Below are 18,005 nucleotides of genomic sequence, written 5' to 3'. Positions count from 1 at the left end.
TCTGACCATGTCCATCCCTTTATGGCCACCATGTACCCATCCTCTGATGGCTACTTCCAGCAGGATAATGCACCATGTCACAAAGCTCAAATCATTTCAAATTGGTTTCTTGAACATGACAATGAGTTCCCTTTCAGTCGATAACGTCGGACGTAGTCGACGCGACTGAAATGGGATCACGCTAGGGAGCCTATCGTCTTCGAGTATTATTGAACGAGCCAATACACATTGGCGTGCGAGATTTGCATCTCACACTCCGCCCCGCAGCGCGGGTATAAATACGGAAGTGGATGCACGCACCATTTGCCTTTCGCTTCGGAGCCGAGCTTCATGTCTGGATCTGAAGAGTGTTGTTGTACAACGAGCGAGTGTGTCGGCGCTTCTTTGGGAAGTCTCTCCTGGTGTCGGTGGTTACAGCGCGAGTGCAGCGGTGATCGCGAGCTTCAAGCTCTCAACTGCTGTTTTCACAGCAACCAAATTTCTGTTTGTGTTTGTTTGTCTGACGGTCGGTTGAGGGCGAGAAAGTGAGTGCTTCACTGGCACAGGGTGCACCATTCCTGTGTCAGTGTTGCCGCGGTCATTCCCCTGTGTGCTCCGGCACTGGTGAGAGGTTTTCACTTCCTAAAAGAGCAACACGGGTGCGTTTGCGTCTTTTTCAAGATGTCATTCCGCCCGTGCGTTTCTGGGTGCGGTCGTTCCCTGTCTCTCTCTGATGGTCACAATTGTTGTATCACGTGTTTGGGAAACGGGCCGCCGAGTCTGTCGGGCTCGAGTGGAACCCTCCACCGTGTCCTGTTCAGTCTCGGTTGGATGATTGGTATCTCGGGGCGGGCCGTGCTGGTTCTCAGCCCGCCGCCCCAGTGCCCTTCTTTCCCGAAGTGCATGAAGAGCTTACTTGGTCGTGGACGGCACCTTTTACTGCTGAAAACGACTTGAGTAGTTCTTCCTCCCTCACTACCCTTGTCGGAGGAGCGGTGAAGGGTTATGAGGCTATCCCTCCAGTGGAGCGGTCTGTTGCGACTCTTTTATGTCCAACGGCCGCTGCGTCCTGGGTGGGGGATCCTTGTTTCCCCTCGCGGGCCTGTGAGTTCTCGTCAGGATTGGCGGTCAGAGCTTACAGAGCTTGCGGGCAAGCCACTTCCTCTTTGCATGCCTTGGCGTTGTTGCAGGTCTACCAGGCCAAGACACTCATGGACATGCACGAGGGTAGTTTGGACCGGGCGCTCGTGAGTGAGCTCCGCACCGCCACTGACCTCGCCCTCCGGGGTACGAGTGTCGCGGCGTGTGCGGTCGGTCTAGCGATGTCCACTTTGGTGGTCCAGGAACGCCATCGTTGGCTCAGCCTGGTTGAGATGGCGGATGCGGACAAGGTTCGGTTCCTGGACTCCCCAATTTCCCAGGTTGGGTTGTTCGGCGACGTGGCGGAGAGCTGCGCCCAACAGTTCTCTGCCACCCAGGTTCGGACGGAGGCTCCCCAACACACCCTATCCCGGCGGCCCGCTGTTGCCTCCACCCTGCCGCCGGAGATAGTCCCTCCGCCCGTTCGTCGCCGAGGGCGCCCCCCTGCCGCTGCCTCCGGTTCCGCGGGGTCTCCGCAACAGCCTTCACCCAGGCCCCAGCGTAGAACCAGCAGCAGGCAGGCCGCCCAGTCTGTCTCAGTCACCGCCCAGCCAGGGGGCGAGTGTCAGAAACGTTCCTGAGACAGGCCACCCAGGGATGGGGGGACTAGCTCTTCAGATGGTTACCGTTCCACCATTGGTTCTCAGGAGTCCAGTGGTACCCCAATTGTCAGAAGAGCGAATTTCTCCGTCCCTGGGTCCCAAGAGGGCGAGGCTGGCGGCTTGCGACCCTGTGGAACAGCCTTGCTCCCCCCAGCCCCCTCTTGTTCGCCAGCCCGCAACACGAGGCGGTCGAGGACCCGGTCATCCGCCTTCTCTCCCGTCCTCGGTTGCCCCGTGGAGACAGGTAAGTGCAGCACGGCTCACTCAGACCCCGCTTCGGGCCGCCCACGGGCCTTCCGAGCCGGGTCCCTGCCCTCCACCGCGCTGCCCCACCCCGGGTATGCCTGTGTTACCCTTGGTCCCCCTGGTTCGGTTCGTCGAGGCCTGGAAAGTGCTCTCCAACCCGTCCGGCTGGCTCCTCCGTACCATCAGGCTCGGCTACACGATTCAGTTCCGCCGGAGTCCGCCCAGGTACAGTGGCATTCGCCACACTTCAGTGTCGAGCGAATCTGCTCCTGTCATGCGCGCGGAGATCGCGGTCCTGCTGGCGAAGGACGCGATAGAGCCGGTGTCGGTAGCCGATATGAAGGCCGGCTTTTACAGCCCGTACTTCATTATACCCAAGAAAGGGGGTGGGTTACGACCAATCCTGGACCTGCGAGTCCTGAATCGGGCCCTTCACAAGCTCCCGTTCAGAATGCTGACGCAGAAACGCATCTTCCAATGTGTCCGTCCCCAGGATTGGTTTGCAGCGATCGACCTGAAGGACGCGTACTTTCATGTCTCCATCCTGCCGCGACACAGGCCATTCCTGCGTTTCGCGTTCGAGGGTCAGGCGTATCAGTACAAAGTCTTACCCTTCGGGCTGGCCCTGTCACCCCGTGTCTTTACGAAAGTTACGGAGGCAGCCCTCGCTCCCATGAGAGAGCAGGGCGTTCGCGTTCTCAACTATCTCGACGACTGGCTGATACTAGCTCAGTCTCGGGAGCTGTTATGCGAACACAGGGATTTGCTGCTCCAGCACATCAGCCAGCTGGGTCTTCAGGTCAACTGGGAGAAGAGCAAACTCGCCCCTGTGCAGAGGATCTCTTTTCTCGGTTTGGAGCTGGACTCGGTCCAACACACGGCGCGCCTCACAGAGGATCGCGCCCGGTCGGTGCTGAACTGCCTGAATTTTATCAAGGGCAGAACAGTGGTTTTTCTGAAACAGTTTCAGAGGCTCCTGGGGCATATGGCAGCCGCAGCCGCAGTTACGCCGCTCGACCTGCTTCATATGAGACCACTCCAGCACTGGCTTCGCGACCGAGTCCCGAGGTGGGCGTGGCGGAGAGGCACGCTCCCTGTGAGAATCACCGCGGCCTGCCTCCAAACCTTCAGCCCGTGGTCGGACCTTTCGTTTCTCCGGGCCGGCGTGTCCCTAGAACAAGTGTCCAGGCATGCTGTGGTCTTCACAGACGCCTCCAACACTGGCTGGGGGGCCACGTACAACGGGCATGCAGTAGCTGGCACCTGGACGGGGTCCCACCTGCATTGGCACATCAACTGCCTCGAGTTGTTAGCAGTACTCCTTGCTTTGAGACGCCTCAGGACGACGCTGCTCGGCAAGCACGTACTGGTCCGGACGGACAGCACTGCGGCCGTTGCGTACATCAACCGCCAAGGTGGTCTACGTTCCCGCCGCATGTCACAACTCGCCCGCCACCTCCTCCTATGGGGTCAGAAGCATCTGAGGTCGCTTCGTGCCGTTCACATCCCTGGCCTGCTCAATCGTGCCGCCGACGAGCTCTCACGACAGATTGTGGCCTCGGGAGAATGGCGGCTCCATCCCCAGGCGGTCCAGCTGATATGGGACCACTTCGGGGCCGCACAGATAGATCTGTTTGCCTCTCCGGACTCGTCCCATTGCCAGTTGTTTTATTCCCTCGAAACGGATGCACTGGCTCACAGCTGGCCCCGGGGCCTCCGCAAGTATGCGTTTCCCCCAGTGAGCCTTATTGCACAACTACTGTGCAAAGTCAGGGAGGAAGAGGAGCAGGTTTTGCTAGTTGCCCCTTATTGGCCCAACCGAACCTGGTTCCCCAAACTTTTTCTCCTCTCGACAGCTCCTCCCTGGCCTATTCCTCTGAGAGAGGACCTACTCTCTCAGGGACGGGGCACCATATGGCACCCGCGTCCAGACTATTGGAGACTCCATGTGTGGTCCCTGGACGGGACGCGGAGGTTTTAGGTAGTCTACCACAGGCAGTCGTAGATACCATCACGTCAGCGAGAGCCCCCTCTACGAGGCTTGCTTACTCCCTGAAGTGGAAACTGTTCGTTGAGTGGTGTGCTTCTCAAGGAGAAGACCCCCGAAGGTGTTCGGTCATTTCCGTGCTTTCTTTCCTGCAAGAGGCTTTGGAGCGTCGGCTGTCCCCCTCCACCCTCAAAGTGTATGTCGCCGCTATTGCCGCACATCACGATGCAGTAGACGGGAAATCCCTGGGGAAGCATGACTTGATCGTCAGGTTCCTGAGGGGAGCGAGGAGGTTGAATCCGACTCGCCCCCCCTCTATACCCTCTTGGGACTTATCTCTGGTGCTAACCGCACTGCAGAGACCGCCCTTCGAGCCTTTGCAGGTAGCAGAGTTAAAAATTCTGTCCCAAAAGACAGTTCTCCTACTTGCTTTGGCCTCCATCAAGAGGGTAGGGGACCTGCACGCATTTTCGGTCAGCGAATCGTGCCTGGAATTCGGGCCGGCTAACTCTCACGTTATCCTGAGACCCCGGCCTGGATATGTGCCCAAGGTTCCTACCACCCCCTTTCGGGACCAGGTGGTGAACCTGCAAGCGCTGCCCGAGGAGGAGGCAGACCCAGCCCTGGCTTTTCTCTGCCCCGTTCGCGCCCTGCGCTTGTACGTGGACAGAACGCAAAGCTTTAGGACCTCAGAGCAGCTCTTCGTCTGTTATGGAGGACAGCGGAAGGGAAAGGCTGTCTCCAAGCAGAGGTTGGCCCACTGGATAGTGGATGCCATCATCTTGGCGTATGAGTCCCAAGGTGAACCCTGTCCCCCCGGACTGCGAGCTCACTCCACAAGGAGTGTTGCCGCTTCTTGGGCGTTGGCGCAGGGTGCCTCGCTGACAGATGTCTGTAGAGCTGCGGGCTGGGCGACACCTAATACGTTTGCTAGATTCTATAGCCTACGTGTCGAGCCGGTTGCTTCCCGTGTGCTCTCTTCTCATAGAAGCCAGTAACACCGTGAGCCCCGGTTCAGTGTCGGCTTGCTGCGCCATTCCCCTCTTACGGACCGGATACGTGCGCCATTTCGCTCCGGTGGAATTCCCTTGTCCGGAACCTGTTGAGCTCCTCCGTACCCCCCCCAACGTCGGACGTGGCGGAACGTCTGGTGTTAGGCCTACCACTCGTATGCAGTGTGGAACCTGTGTTAGGCTGGGTCCATATGTTGCGGTCCCTACGGCGACCCCATATGTGTATTCTTCCACGATACGGCTCCCCAAGGTGAGCCCGTGTCTTTCCCTTGGCAGAGTCCTGCCGTCACTGTAAATTGGTGTGTCTCCCCCCTCTCTAGGCTGGAGCCCCCCCAGTGACATTCCATATGTTATACTGCCCGGCTCTCCGCCCAGTTCATATGTGTATTTCCCCCCCCCTTTCGGGTTGGTTGGGCTCCGCAGCGTCCCTTCCTTCCAATGTTGGGCACGCTTTCCCAGTGTTACCAAGTCTAACTGAGTGGGTCTTGTGGAACAGCAGCGACTTCCTGGCCTAAGCCCTGTCCTTTTCCGCTAGAACGTCGGGAGGATCAGAAGGCTTTTGTCTAGGCACTGGAAGGTGGCAGCGTTAGTGGCGTGTTCAATGGTTGATCCCATTTCAGTCGCGTCGACTACGTCCGACGTTATCGACTGAAAGGGAACGTCCTGGTTGCGTATGCAACCCACCGTTCCCTGAAGGAGGGAACGGAGGACGTAGTCCCCTTGCCACTACCGCTGGACCACCGCTGACTCCGAGTTACGCTCGGCTCCTCAGCGAAAAGCAAATGGTGCGTGCATCCACTTCCGTATTTATACCCGCGCTGCGGGGCGGAGTGTGAGATGCAAATCTCGCACGCCAATGTGTATTGGCTCGTTCAATAATACTCGAAGACGATAGGCTCCCTAGCGTGATCCCATTTCAGTCGCGTCGACTACGTCCTCCGTTCCCTCCTTCAGGGAACGGTGGGTTGCATACGCAACCAGGACGTTCACTGTACTAAAATGGCCCCCACAGTCACCAGATCTCAACCCAATAGAGCATCTTTCAGCAAAACTGAATTTAAAAACAGAATATAGGGCTGGTAAAGTTTAGGGTTGGTTAGGACAATATATCAATTAAATATAAATAATAATAAAATAAAAGGTCATAGAAATGTGGTCCTAGGACTGCAGTCCTGAAACTTCAGCCTCCGGTATTGCAGGAATACCCCTCCCCACATCCACAAAAATGACCTAGAGAACATTTAGTTTAAGATGATTGAAAAGGTGTCTCAGAAAAGTTGGTTGCATCTGGAAAAGGCCGTGTGTCCACCAAAGCGTTTTTAGCCAGCTGAAAATGCTAGACTCTCTGCTGAAAACACCTAGCTGTGGGTGCTTGAAAGCGTTTTGGCAGCGCTGCGTTTTTTCAGCTGAGACGCTTCGTTGCTATAATACAGAATATCCACAGGACAGTTTACTTGTAACTGATTTCGCAGAAAATTTGTTTCATATAAAAATAAATTTTTCATCCATTTTGTTCGGTTAGCTCTGCTGGTTGACGTCGTTGTACAGAAAGAAGGTTGTGACAGTTGGTCATTGTGGTATTTGACCCGCCCATCCTCCACTGTGACTGGACAGCTGTGTAAAAAGTGACAGTGATGAGCACTGCGTTTTACCCAAAGTTGAACATTCTTCAGCTCTCATCGACCTGTAAAAAACGCTGAGCGCTCAGCGCTTCAGCGTGAAAAAAACGCTCAGCGCCTCGTTACGCTCATGGCTCATGTTTTCCATTGAAAACAATTGGAAAAATACGCCAGCTGCGTGAAAAAATGCTTTGGTGGACACACGGACAAATCCGTTGTGTGTATATGCGTGTGCACATGTATGTGTGGTTCAGGTATACCATATGTTATTGGGACAAAATATCCCCACAAAGAGGGCAATATCCTTTTACACAAAAAAATATGTTAAAAAATGTTTTTGTCTTAATTTAGCTATTTTGTTCTATAATGCAAAGGGATTCATATACTTTTAAAAGTGCCTCAAGTGTCCAAATACTTTTTTGGGATCACTGCATATATTAAAACAAGACAGTTCAGTTCTAGTTTATTCTGACTGGCAAAAGGCCATCAACTCTTGCAAACTGGAGCATGTTTCTTAAATGGGTTTGAGGCCAGTTCCACTTTAAATAGGATCTGAATAGGGCAAAAAATGATCTTCTCAAGCCAACTCTGGAAAGAGAAGCACTTACATGGTAAGAGGCTCTCTCCTCTCTGTCCAAAGGTTTAGTGACAGACATTTTCCCTGTCACAGGATCGATGATGTAGACGTCACTAGGAGGCTGGTCTGCTCCGGCTCCAGTTATACTGTACCGGATCTCAATCTCTTTGTCCTGGTCCGATCGAATCTGCAATAAAACAGCACAATAAGTAGAGCTCTATAGATAAGAAAACAGAAGATGCTGGATATGTTTAAACTGTCAATTTACTGCTCATATAGAGCAGGGGTTCTCTGCTGTTTTTTTGTTTATTTTTGCTTTCAGTACCAAGATTGTACACTAGATCCCAACATGATTTATTGTACAAACTAAAAACAACAAAACCTTTAATTCAAGCATCAAAGTACATTAATATTGCCATGAACAACAATGAAAAATAATGAAATAACAGGCTGAATAGTGAATAATAGTGAATTTTGTATTAACAACTTGACAACAGCAAAATAAATAGGAAGTTCTGGTTACACTTTATTTTAATGTGTCCCTGTTACAGTGTAATTATATATTTAAGTGCGGATAATAACTAACTAATATTAATTAACTACATGTACTTAGGGTTAGGAGGAGGGTTTGGTTTAAGGTTAGTTTCATGCAATTATGCATAATTTATAGTTATTAGTATAGTAAATACATGTAACGTGTAACAAGGTAAATTAAAGTGCTGCCGATTTTTTTTTTATCATCCATTTAAATTTTTATTTTTCTATGCATGATTGTATGGTTAGTTGTATTTTATTATTTCCAGGTCAGAACAGACCAAATACCTCGAGAATGCCTCATCTACACACTTCGATGACAAATGTTAGATAATCTCCATATTCATGCAATCAATTATCTTACATGTCCACTGATGCTTAGTTTACATTCTTAAAGTTTGCAGAAATATAGATGCTGCTCATATTTTCTGTTATGATTGCACTGCACAACCGATTCAATCTTTAGGCTTTGGTACCATCAGGAAATTAAAAAAATGTCAGGCGGATAATGTGGCAGTGTCGTGTGGCGTCAAAAGCTTGTTTATTAATCAAAGTCAACCCACTGTTGCTTCCCCAACAGTAAATGCTATTCAGCATCAGGGTTTGATGCTTGACAGTTGGATGCAAAGTGAATTGGGCCATTGATCACAATGATAATGCTTTAGCAGACACTTTCTCTCAGCTGCGTGACAATTGCCTGACATACAAACCTGACTCAATAGGCCTGAGAATAACGAAAACAGACAGAATGATAAAGGACTAAAGCAACATAGACTCATTTATTAAAGTGTGTGTATATTTTGCTGTTAAAATACTTTCTATCTCAGCTTTATGGGCAGAGACAACAGTTCAAATAACTCTGATTATCCTGTAAACACTGTGGCGCTGGATGCAACTGAAATCTAGTGGACTGTGAGTGGGGCCATCCATTAGTCTGACCAATAGGAGAACATGGGGAGGGGCCAGGAAACCTAAAAACGAGACCCGTATAGCTGCAGGTTGGAGTAATGGGCGTGCCGAAAGGTCTATCATTGGTGAAAAAAAGTTTCTTGTTGACAACTGCGTTGGCCAATCAGCATTAATCATACATTTAAGTCATTTCTTTAGACCGGAAGAAGATGGAAATAAGAGAGGGTGTTATGCTACATAGATATGTATAATTACAATTAGGACAATGAATTTACAATGAATTTGTGTTCATTTGGAGAGATTAATTATGAAAAAAATAATGCGTTAAAAGGATTAATGCATTTAACTCCCCCAACCCGGCTCAGACCTGTACGTCATGATACATTACATGCTTAGTAAAGACATGATGCAGGGCAACGACTGACTTTGTGGTGAAGTTTATGAGAATGCAGTTATAATGCCCCTAAAATTCAAGATATTAGGGGGAAAATGCCCCTGTATGGGTTTTTGTCTTATATTTGTATAATATGATATAGCGATTTCACATGAGAATGAGTATCTGCAAGATTGCAAATGGGATATTGATTTTATATAACAGTTCGATAAACATGGTTCATTTTGTGTTACATTTTACACACAGTATTCTCTTTGCTCAATTTCCCCAACGAAAATAGTCCTAAAAAAGCCACTTCAGAACTGTTGTGCGTCTCTGAGCAACACACAGCAGTATTTTGTTACTGAATGAATCCAGTGTTTTTTAACGAATCGAGTGAGCCAATGATTCAGTGACCCATTCATAAAGACAGTCTTACTTGCTTAATTCCTGAATGAACCAGCCATTTGAATGAATCGGTTGAATGAATGACTGATGACTCACTCATTACAACAGTGACTTGCCACCACCTACTGGCGGTTTTATAGTTTCCTGGTATCATTTCATTTTTCAATAATTGAATATTTCAACAATCTTTTTTTAAAACCCATTAAAGGGATAGTTGACCCACATATGACAATTTTGCCATCACTTACTCATCCTCAAATTGTTTCAAACCTGTATGAATTTCTTCCCATCTGTTGAACACAAAAGAAGCTATTTTAAAGAATATTGATAACCAGACAGTTGACGCTATAGCCATTGACTCCCAAGTTATTTTTTTTCCCCTGATATGGAGTTCAATTGTTTGATTAACAACATTCTTCAAAACATCATCTTTTGTGTTCAAGAGAACAAAGAAACTCATACAGGTTTGGAACAACATGAGTCCGAGTAAATGATGACAACATTTTCATTTAGGGTGAACTATCCCTTTAATACCCATTTAAAACTCATTAATCTCGTAGCATTATTTATGCAATTCTAACTGCATTCAAGCCACCGCTCTGAGCAGCATTAAACAGTCTGTGTAAATACCTGTAAATGCCACTTCAGATGCAGATTCTGAAAAAAAGTTAGATTACAATTTTAATTGCTTGACAGCACTTATTACAATAGCAATAAAATCAAATCATAATTTAAAAAATTTGTTTGCTTTATGTCTTGCAGCTTTAGTCATTATTTTATTGTTGTTGACAGACATACAGTGAGAAAAAAACAGTGACTGTATTTGCATCAAAGCCTTCAGAGTTGACATTCATATCATCATCAGACATCATAGGTGTCCATTTTGTGAATGAATGAATGAATGAAGTTCTGAATATACTTTCAAATGCAATATTCTTAATATCATTTTCGCCATTTTTACAGTTAAAGAAGGGAATTGGGCTGACAGGATTATGACTACAAGGTACAAACCTATTGTCCATGTTGGATTTATCACTTCCTTTTAATAGCATTTAAGCTTACGGCCCATCTTTATGTGGAACAGGCAGCTTTCGCAACCAATTGTAAAGACCTTACGGCCTTTTGGCATGACCATTACTCCAAACTGCAGACCCCCCCCCCCCCCCCCCCCCCCCCACACTTGCTAAAAACACTTCCAATTGTGATGCTAATGTCACAGAAATTACACACGTCAATGAAAAAACTCATACTGTATATACTTCCATTTACTGATGGATTGACATAATGAGTAAAAAAATGACATTTCTGGTCTACTTTTAATTGAAGCTTGATCATTACCACGTATGAAATCCTCGCATTCACATTTTTCTTCCGAACTCTGTTTGATGTAAAGAGCAGATGCATACACAATTATCTCTCATTCTTCCCCCATCCATCTCTTTTCTGTCTCCCGTCTTTCTATCTGGCATCATTAACCATGGCATGGCTCAATGCGATAGACGTTTCCCTCTTCTGTTTTGCCTCTCTCTTGCATTGAAGCAAGAAACATGTTGCAGAACCGTGGGACATTAAACATCTGGATATCAATCTGCTTGATGTTTTTGGTTTGACAGAGGATGTTTCTCACAATGGTTCTTCACATTAAAAGTGCGATTATAACCAATTTTGTTGAAGCATGTTTAGCCTGTTTATGTAACAAAAAGCTTGTCCTATAAAACACCAGAACACAGTTTAGGGCCTCTTTAATCTTTTCATTCTAAGTGGATCAGACACACTTACTTGAAAAAAAAAATCAGACTAGAGAAATCAAGAATAATTGCTGTATAATCAACTGTATAAGCAGACAACATGTTTGAGGACCATAATATTGGTGAATTATGTGAAAAATGAATGCTGTCAAAATTAACATTGATTAACGCATGTGATCAATTAAATGTGTTATATTTCAGGCATTTTCCTGAATATTTTGGCACCCTCCAAAATGAATCTGTCTCGCCAAAGATTTATTTAGAATCCTTTTATTATAACCAACAAAGTATAAAAACAGCGTAGACAACTTCATAGATTATAATGGGAGTTTGCGAAAAAGTGCAGCTTTGTGTACCTCGAGTTGTTCACAAGTAATTTACAACATGATAACCCCAGTAAGGATTTTTTTTCTGAAATGTTTTTATTGCTCTGCCAATTGAGTAGATGATATGCGTTTTTAGTTTTAACTGAAGAGATCCTGTACTAAACATAATGCAGTAATAACACAACAATACTTCGTGTATTTAACAAACCAATTAATAAAATTATATAAAATCATGTGAAAACTGTATTTACTAAAAACATATAATACAGCTTCAAGTATTGCAAATGCAATTGAGTTTGTTCCCATTCGACCAGCAGACAAAGAAATTCATACAAGTTGAACTTTGTGTGTCTTTAATGGAATCACGTCCTCATGTTCAGATTTCAAAGATCTCTATAACTGGTGAAGGTACAACTCTGTTGAAACCCAACTCAGGCTATGTAAGAAACACTCACGCTCGTATATTGATTTACCCTTATTAGCTGATAATTCTGATTATGTTCAAAGTGGACACCTTTCTACCGTAGCTCTCCTCTCGGAGAAAACCTCAGACTGAAATCTATATTGATTTATGGATGTTTTCAGACGGTGGAAAAAAAAAAGACGTTTTCAATCCCATCTGAAATCAGCAGTGTTGGGAATAACGCATTACAAGTAACCAGTGCTGGGTAGTAACTGATTACATGTAATCTGGATTATATAATCATATTAAAAAAAATAGGTACTTGTAATTAGATATTATTAAAAATTTAACATACTCATAATCAGACACAGTTACTTTATCTACTGATTACATGAGTACATGTTATCCTCACAATGGCAGTAAATTATTAATAATTAATTGATTCTACTTCTTCGTTATTTTATTAAAAATTTTCCTTTCTATAAAAGTCTACTGCCTATATATATTCAGAAGGTCTTCCAGGTTTGTGGAGTTGCACACACAGACCAGCCGCCAGTCATGTGCCGATCACTGAAAACTGAGACCCACAAAAGCATTTGATCACAGTATTTACAGAAATCATTTCACTTCTAAGAAGTGCTTTCTCAACATTGCATATTTAATCAGCTCCTGACAAACACATTAATTATTATTTGAATTATTACTCAGTGAGTCATTTAACCTTGTATTATTGTCTCTGTAATGCTTTTGACTTTCAAACACATTAAAATGAATGTAATTTCATATTTACATGCAATAGCAGGGATTCTCCACATTTTTGTCAGTGGAACCTCTTTGAAGACATCCTGTTATGCAGAAGACTTCTTGAATTAATTCAGTGTTTTTCCTTATTTAAAATAAGGTATTTTCACCAAATATCCTGTGTTAGAATTGATTTATTAATAAATAGATGTGATAAAATGTCAACCCTGATGTCTGTGTTCTGTATTTTCCTTAATGTATTATGTTTTTTTCAATACATATTTTTTTTTGGGACAGTGAAAATTAGACTTTGGGACAGAAATGAAATTAGGTCAATTGAAATATTTAGATTTAGAAAAGTGACTGAGTTGGAGAGGTCTGATTTTTTTTTTTTTTACATTGATGGAATGGCTTGATATTCCGGAGTACTTTGCATTTCTGGTCAGCCATCTTAGTTTATAGAAAAAAACAATTCCACATACAAAGGCTTGCCACTTGGTGGCAATGTATAGGATGATGTACTATTGTCCACTGTATTGTCCACAAAACCCATGCATAAGGAAGACAATGCTTTCTGAAAAGCTGTCCAGTGTAGTTACCTCTATTCATTAAAGGGTTAATTGTGTGATTGAATCTGATTGACAGTGATAAACATAGCAATGGATGTAACAAAATGATACTGTATGTCAAATGATCTGTGCATTAAGTCTGCCACAGAAATTACATATAATAGCAGTGGCGGCTGGTGACGGCTGATGTTTATTATGCTCCGTGTCTAGATAGAAAAAGTGAAAATGCATAACGATAAATTATAATAGGGAATACAACAAATAATAGGGAATACAACAATCTAGTTCTTTAATAAATCCCCAGCTGTACACTGTAAAAACTAAAGGTGCCTCAAATATCCTGTCGGATACTCAAGGAACTTAAAAATGTAATTTAAGTGCCTCAAAGCTCTTTCTCCTATAGTAAGGTTCCTGGAGGATCACTGACAATCTTTGAGGTTCTTGCTGGAACTTATGGGATCCTTTAAGCACTTTGTATTCAGTTCAGAGGTTCTGGAGTCACCTTTTCACTACCATGAGACCTCGAAGTGCTTTGGGGGAAACTAGAGGAACTTGAATGCTATAAAAGGGTTATTGTAAGATCTTTTAACATTTAAGTGGTTCCTGGAAGATCTCTTATGTTAAAGCCAGCATCTGGAGGAACCCAATGGTTCTGTGAGGCCAGAATAAGATTATTATCCTATTATTGTTATAGGCTACTTAAGTTTAAAATAATAATAATAATAATAATAATATATTTCATAATTTATACTTCTGATTCAGTATACTTACATTTATTTAGTATAGACCTATTTTATTGATTAATTTAAAACTTAACTACCATAAATAGTAAGTAGCCTAATAATAATAATAATGATATGAAGAAGAAGAAGAAGCAGCAGGAGGAGACGAAGAATAAGAAGAAGCAGGTGGAGAAGAAGAAAAAGAAGAAGCAAGAGGAGAAGCAGCAGGAGGAGAACAGTTTTATTCTGTCTCGAAACTGCCTCTGCTGTCATCAGTGAACCTCGCGCTGCTCGCGCGCAACACAGCTCAGCTGATCGACATCGGATTTGAAAGTAACGGCTCCTTTCGCCAAAGCTTCAGCTGTTTGTTCGGCTCTCCGTTACAAGGTTTGTAAACTCGCCAAAGAAATATAAATACAGAGTCTACTCACTATATATTCAAACACATACAAACTAATTTTTATTTTATTTTTCTTTATCGTTTTTACAGTGTTTACCACTCGTTTATTGCACAGTATGTGGTATGAAGGTTTTTAGTCGCGAATCTCGCGATGCTAACTAATCTACTGAACAAGCTAACGTTAAAGATCAAATGGAAATCATTAACTTATTGTCTTAGTCATTCACTTCAATGTATTATGTACAAATGTGTCTTCAAATTGCTGATATAACTAATTGATAGCTGATTCCTGCTGTCATTGGCTTTTGTTATGAATAACACAAGTGGATAGGCCTATAGTTAACGTTAGTTTGGTCTGTTTTTGTTTATTTACTACAGGTAATTTACCCTGATTCTTTCAAATACCATTTTCAAGACCTTTACTGACCAATAAATATTATGTTGTGAATGGATATAATAAGCTTTGTTCTTTTGTTTCCCCAGAACAACCACTGCATTTCTAAAATCATCTGAACATTTCAGAGGCAACATTGAATTACAGTAAGTTACCTGCACCACATGGAACTACTTTATTACTATAAACTCTTCTGTGTGAATTTGTTTTGTTTGACAGTGTACTTGTGTATTTTAATCAGTTATTCTCTGAAAATATTCCTTGATGCTCTCAAATCTCATTCATGTTACTCAGAAAACTTTTCTTGGACATTTTGGAGCTTAACAGAACATTTAACCATTTTTACATAAATTGTTGCATTGAATTGAACTAGACAAGTGTACATAAGAATGTTTTCATTAATGATTTACACAATTTTGTTCTGCTTGTCTCATGCAGTGAAATTGAATGATGACTGGGATCATTATGCCCGAGATCTGCGTTTGGGTCCACAGACAGAAAGTCAAACAGGTTAGTAATGTCACAAGGCTAAGGAAATTATTTTAAGTTCACAACTATCACTTTAATAACTTTGCTAATAGTAATTTTGGTTCTTTGCAGGGACCTCTGTAAGCTGAAATACAAGTTTGAACAAGAATAAAAAATCCTCCTGTAGACCTGAAAATCATTGAAGTGCCTGGACCATCCACCAGAAAAGAGGAAAAACAAATGGAAAATTAAGCTGTGGCACCTTTTGACTTTTTTTTAGTCGTGACCTCACAGGTCCCTTGTGAAGATTTTATTATTGATTGCATTTTATGTTGCAGCGAGTAAAGGTGCGGTCACATTTGTGAAATTCGTGAAATTACACGGGCAAAAAAGTCCATTGACCATTGTCAGCAGTGTAGCGACGTAATGTATGAAGCACAGCTCACACAGGAGTCACTTTCCAGCAGCTTTCTGTTGGTCTAATCCAGCCAATTCCAGTGACCAACTTGGTCCCATAGTGACATTTTTGACCACACATAAAATTGCTGATTGTGTGGATTCTTATTGAAATGACTGGAATTCACCAGTGAAAATTCAATGAACAACAGATAATTATACTGCACCTTAACTATCTATCTTGTTTCTAGTGAGAATACTCAACAACCATTTATGAGTCCTGTTGATTCAAGTCACACATTTAAGCTTTTCAAAAGCCCTATGGCTTTTCATTACAGTCTCCAGTCTCACGGCATCACAGACTTCAATATTTTACGATTCAAAATAGCTTAATAACTAACCATCTGAGATTTCGGTATAGAGATAAAAGTTAGGATTATCATTTTCAGGAATTTTACAGCACAATGAGTGTATATTAGCACCGTTTGATGTTTGTTTTTGGCATCTGATAGAGCTTTTGGATTTGGAAACAGTGACATCAGACTTAACAAGCTTAACACAACTTAACTTTAGTGAAGATGCACTTTTTTAATATTTTTTTACATGCAACATATGTGTTTCCATGCATTTTGTTGAGATGTCTTTTCTTGTATAGCCTATTGTATATACACGGTTGATTATTCATGTTGCTTATGTATTATACTATTTGTTTGTGTATTCTATTCATTGATATTCATCTATTACTAGCTTCTTTTCCCAAGTGTATGGAAGTGTATGTATTAAAATGGATCTAAAATATGTAATAAACAATTCTTATTTTGTATTTGGTTCAGTTTGTATATTATAATAATAGAATGGTATAAAAATGAATGGTAACCATAGTAACAACATTAAATAATAATGAATAAATACAAATTGGTTCCTGGAGGCACCCAAAACGGTTCTACACAGTGCCTAATATAGGAGTTCCTCAGGAAACCTGGGTGGTTCCTCAGAGAACCGCCCCTTTTAAAAGGGTTCCTAGAGGATCTACAGACGGTTCCGCCGGTGTGGCAAAGTGAAGAACCCCAAAAGGTTCCTCCAGGCACCTTTTCTTTTTACAGTGTAGACTACATATCTTTAAAGTTCACTGTAGACAAATTGACAATTGGATAATAGTCTGTGTTGATACTAGAGAAAGAGAGAAGGCTCTCAAAGAGAGGGTGGGACAACATTCTTGAAGTGAACACCAAGTATGAGAAGAAAGATGATTTTAACAGTTTAACTAGTATGAAACACAGTAATCCAGCTCAGAATTTAAAAACAACAAAAAAGCAAAGCAAACATAGTTACACTCCTATTGAGATCACTATTTTAATGGCAAATGTGTGTGAAACATGGTGTGTATGTGTGAGAGAGAGAGTGACAGAGACAGCCAATAAAGCTTATTGAATTGAGATTGTGTGTGTGTGTGTGTGTGTGTGAGAGAGAGAGAGAGAGAGAGAGAGAGAGAGAGAGAGAGAGAGAGAGAGAGAGAGAGAGAGAGAGACCTTTAAAATCTGATTTATTTTACATTAAATATTCCAAAACACAAAGAACAAACGTCTTAAAAAAAACCTGAAACAAAAAATACAAAGAAAATGAAAATTAAATAAAAATAAGTACAAATAATAATGAAAAATTTTACAGCTCAACCTATCTTTTACAACACTCCAAAGCTTAACTGGTAGCCTTGCTCTTCATTGGGCTCACACATCACACCTTCTGTTCCCCACATCAAAAAAAAGTCTCAATATCATTTACCAATTCATAATAAGCAAACTCCAGCATCAAACGACCCTTTATAAAACCTTTTAAAATCTGCACTGGATCTACTCCACTTAAATTAAGAGTCCGGTTTTTCCTGGTTAACCAGATTGCCATCTTTGCTTTACCAAAAATAAAATTCAATAATACTACTTTTTGTTTATTTGTAGCCCTATATTTTGGCCCATATATAAATAAATTAATAGTAAACAAAAAACCTAACCTTTGGCAAACATTTTTTAACAACCAAAAAAGTTCACTTAGTCTTGAACATTCAACAAAAAGATGATTAACAGTCTCAGAGAGAGAGAGAGAGAGAGAGAGAGAGAGAGAGAGAGAGAGAGAGAGAGAGAGAGAGAGAGAGAGAGAGAGAGAGAACCTGGAAGTCGGTGTGCCACCACTTCATCCAGCACTGCCGTTCGTTTGAATGACTTGGAATAAGACTCTTTCTCGTGTGCCGCCAGGTAGAGTAAAACTCCATGATTCTCCGATGGGCGCTTTGCCTCTGTGCCCATCAGAGAATTATTACTGCGCGTCACTGATTGGTTGAATTGATCATATTTTAGCTCCATTGGTTAGATAGTGAGGGCGTAATGACATTTATGATATTATTGTTATGCGGCACACAATGAAGCTGGCAGACAAAAATACCCCCACCCCCCTCAC

General features: G+C 43.2%; 1 protein-coding gene and 1 long non-coding RNA gene across 3 annotated transcripts in view; one reads left to right on the top strand and one right to left on the bottom strand.

The window, feature by feature from the left end:
• cdh4 (cadherin 4, type 1, R-cadherin (retinal)) overlaps window positions 1-18,005 on the bottom strand; it is a 299,509-nt gene that overhangs the window by 52,208 nt on the left and 229,296 nt on the right. For both annotated transcript variants that reach the window (XM_077203296.1, XM_077203297.1), the window contains exon 6: window positions 7,195-7,350. In XM_077203296.1, the coding sequence (XP_077059411.1) occupies window positions 7,195-7,350 (156 nt within the window). The remainder of the gene's footprint in view (window positions 1-7,194; window positions 7,351-18,005) is intronic.
• LOC143711605 (uncharacterized) lies at window positions 14,247-15,151 on the top strand. The gene is made up of 3 exons (XR_013194884.1): window positions 14,247-14,283; window positions 14,780-14,836; window positions 15,129-15,151. It is a non-coding gene; the product is annotated as an uncharacterized LOC143711605 (long non-coding RNA).

The sequence above is a fragment of the Siphateles boraxobius genome, unplaced genomic scaffold (genome assembly GCF_051911475.1).
Source record: "Siphateles boraxobius isolate OS27281-9 unplaced genomic scaffold, OSU_SipBor_1 5, whole genome shotgun sequence".
In the NCBI taxonomy this organism is placed as follows: Eukaryota; Metazoa; Chordata; class Actinopteri; order Cypriniformes; family Leuciscidae; genus Siphateles; species Siphateles boraxobius.
Note: the sequence above shows the minus strand (reverse complement) of the source record. Positions and strands in the feature narration are given on the sequence as shown.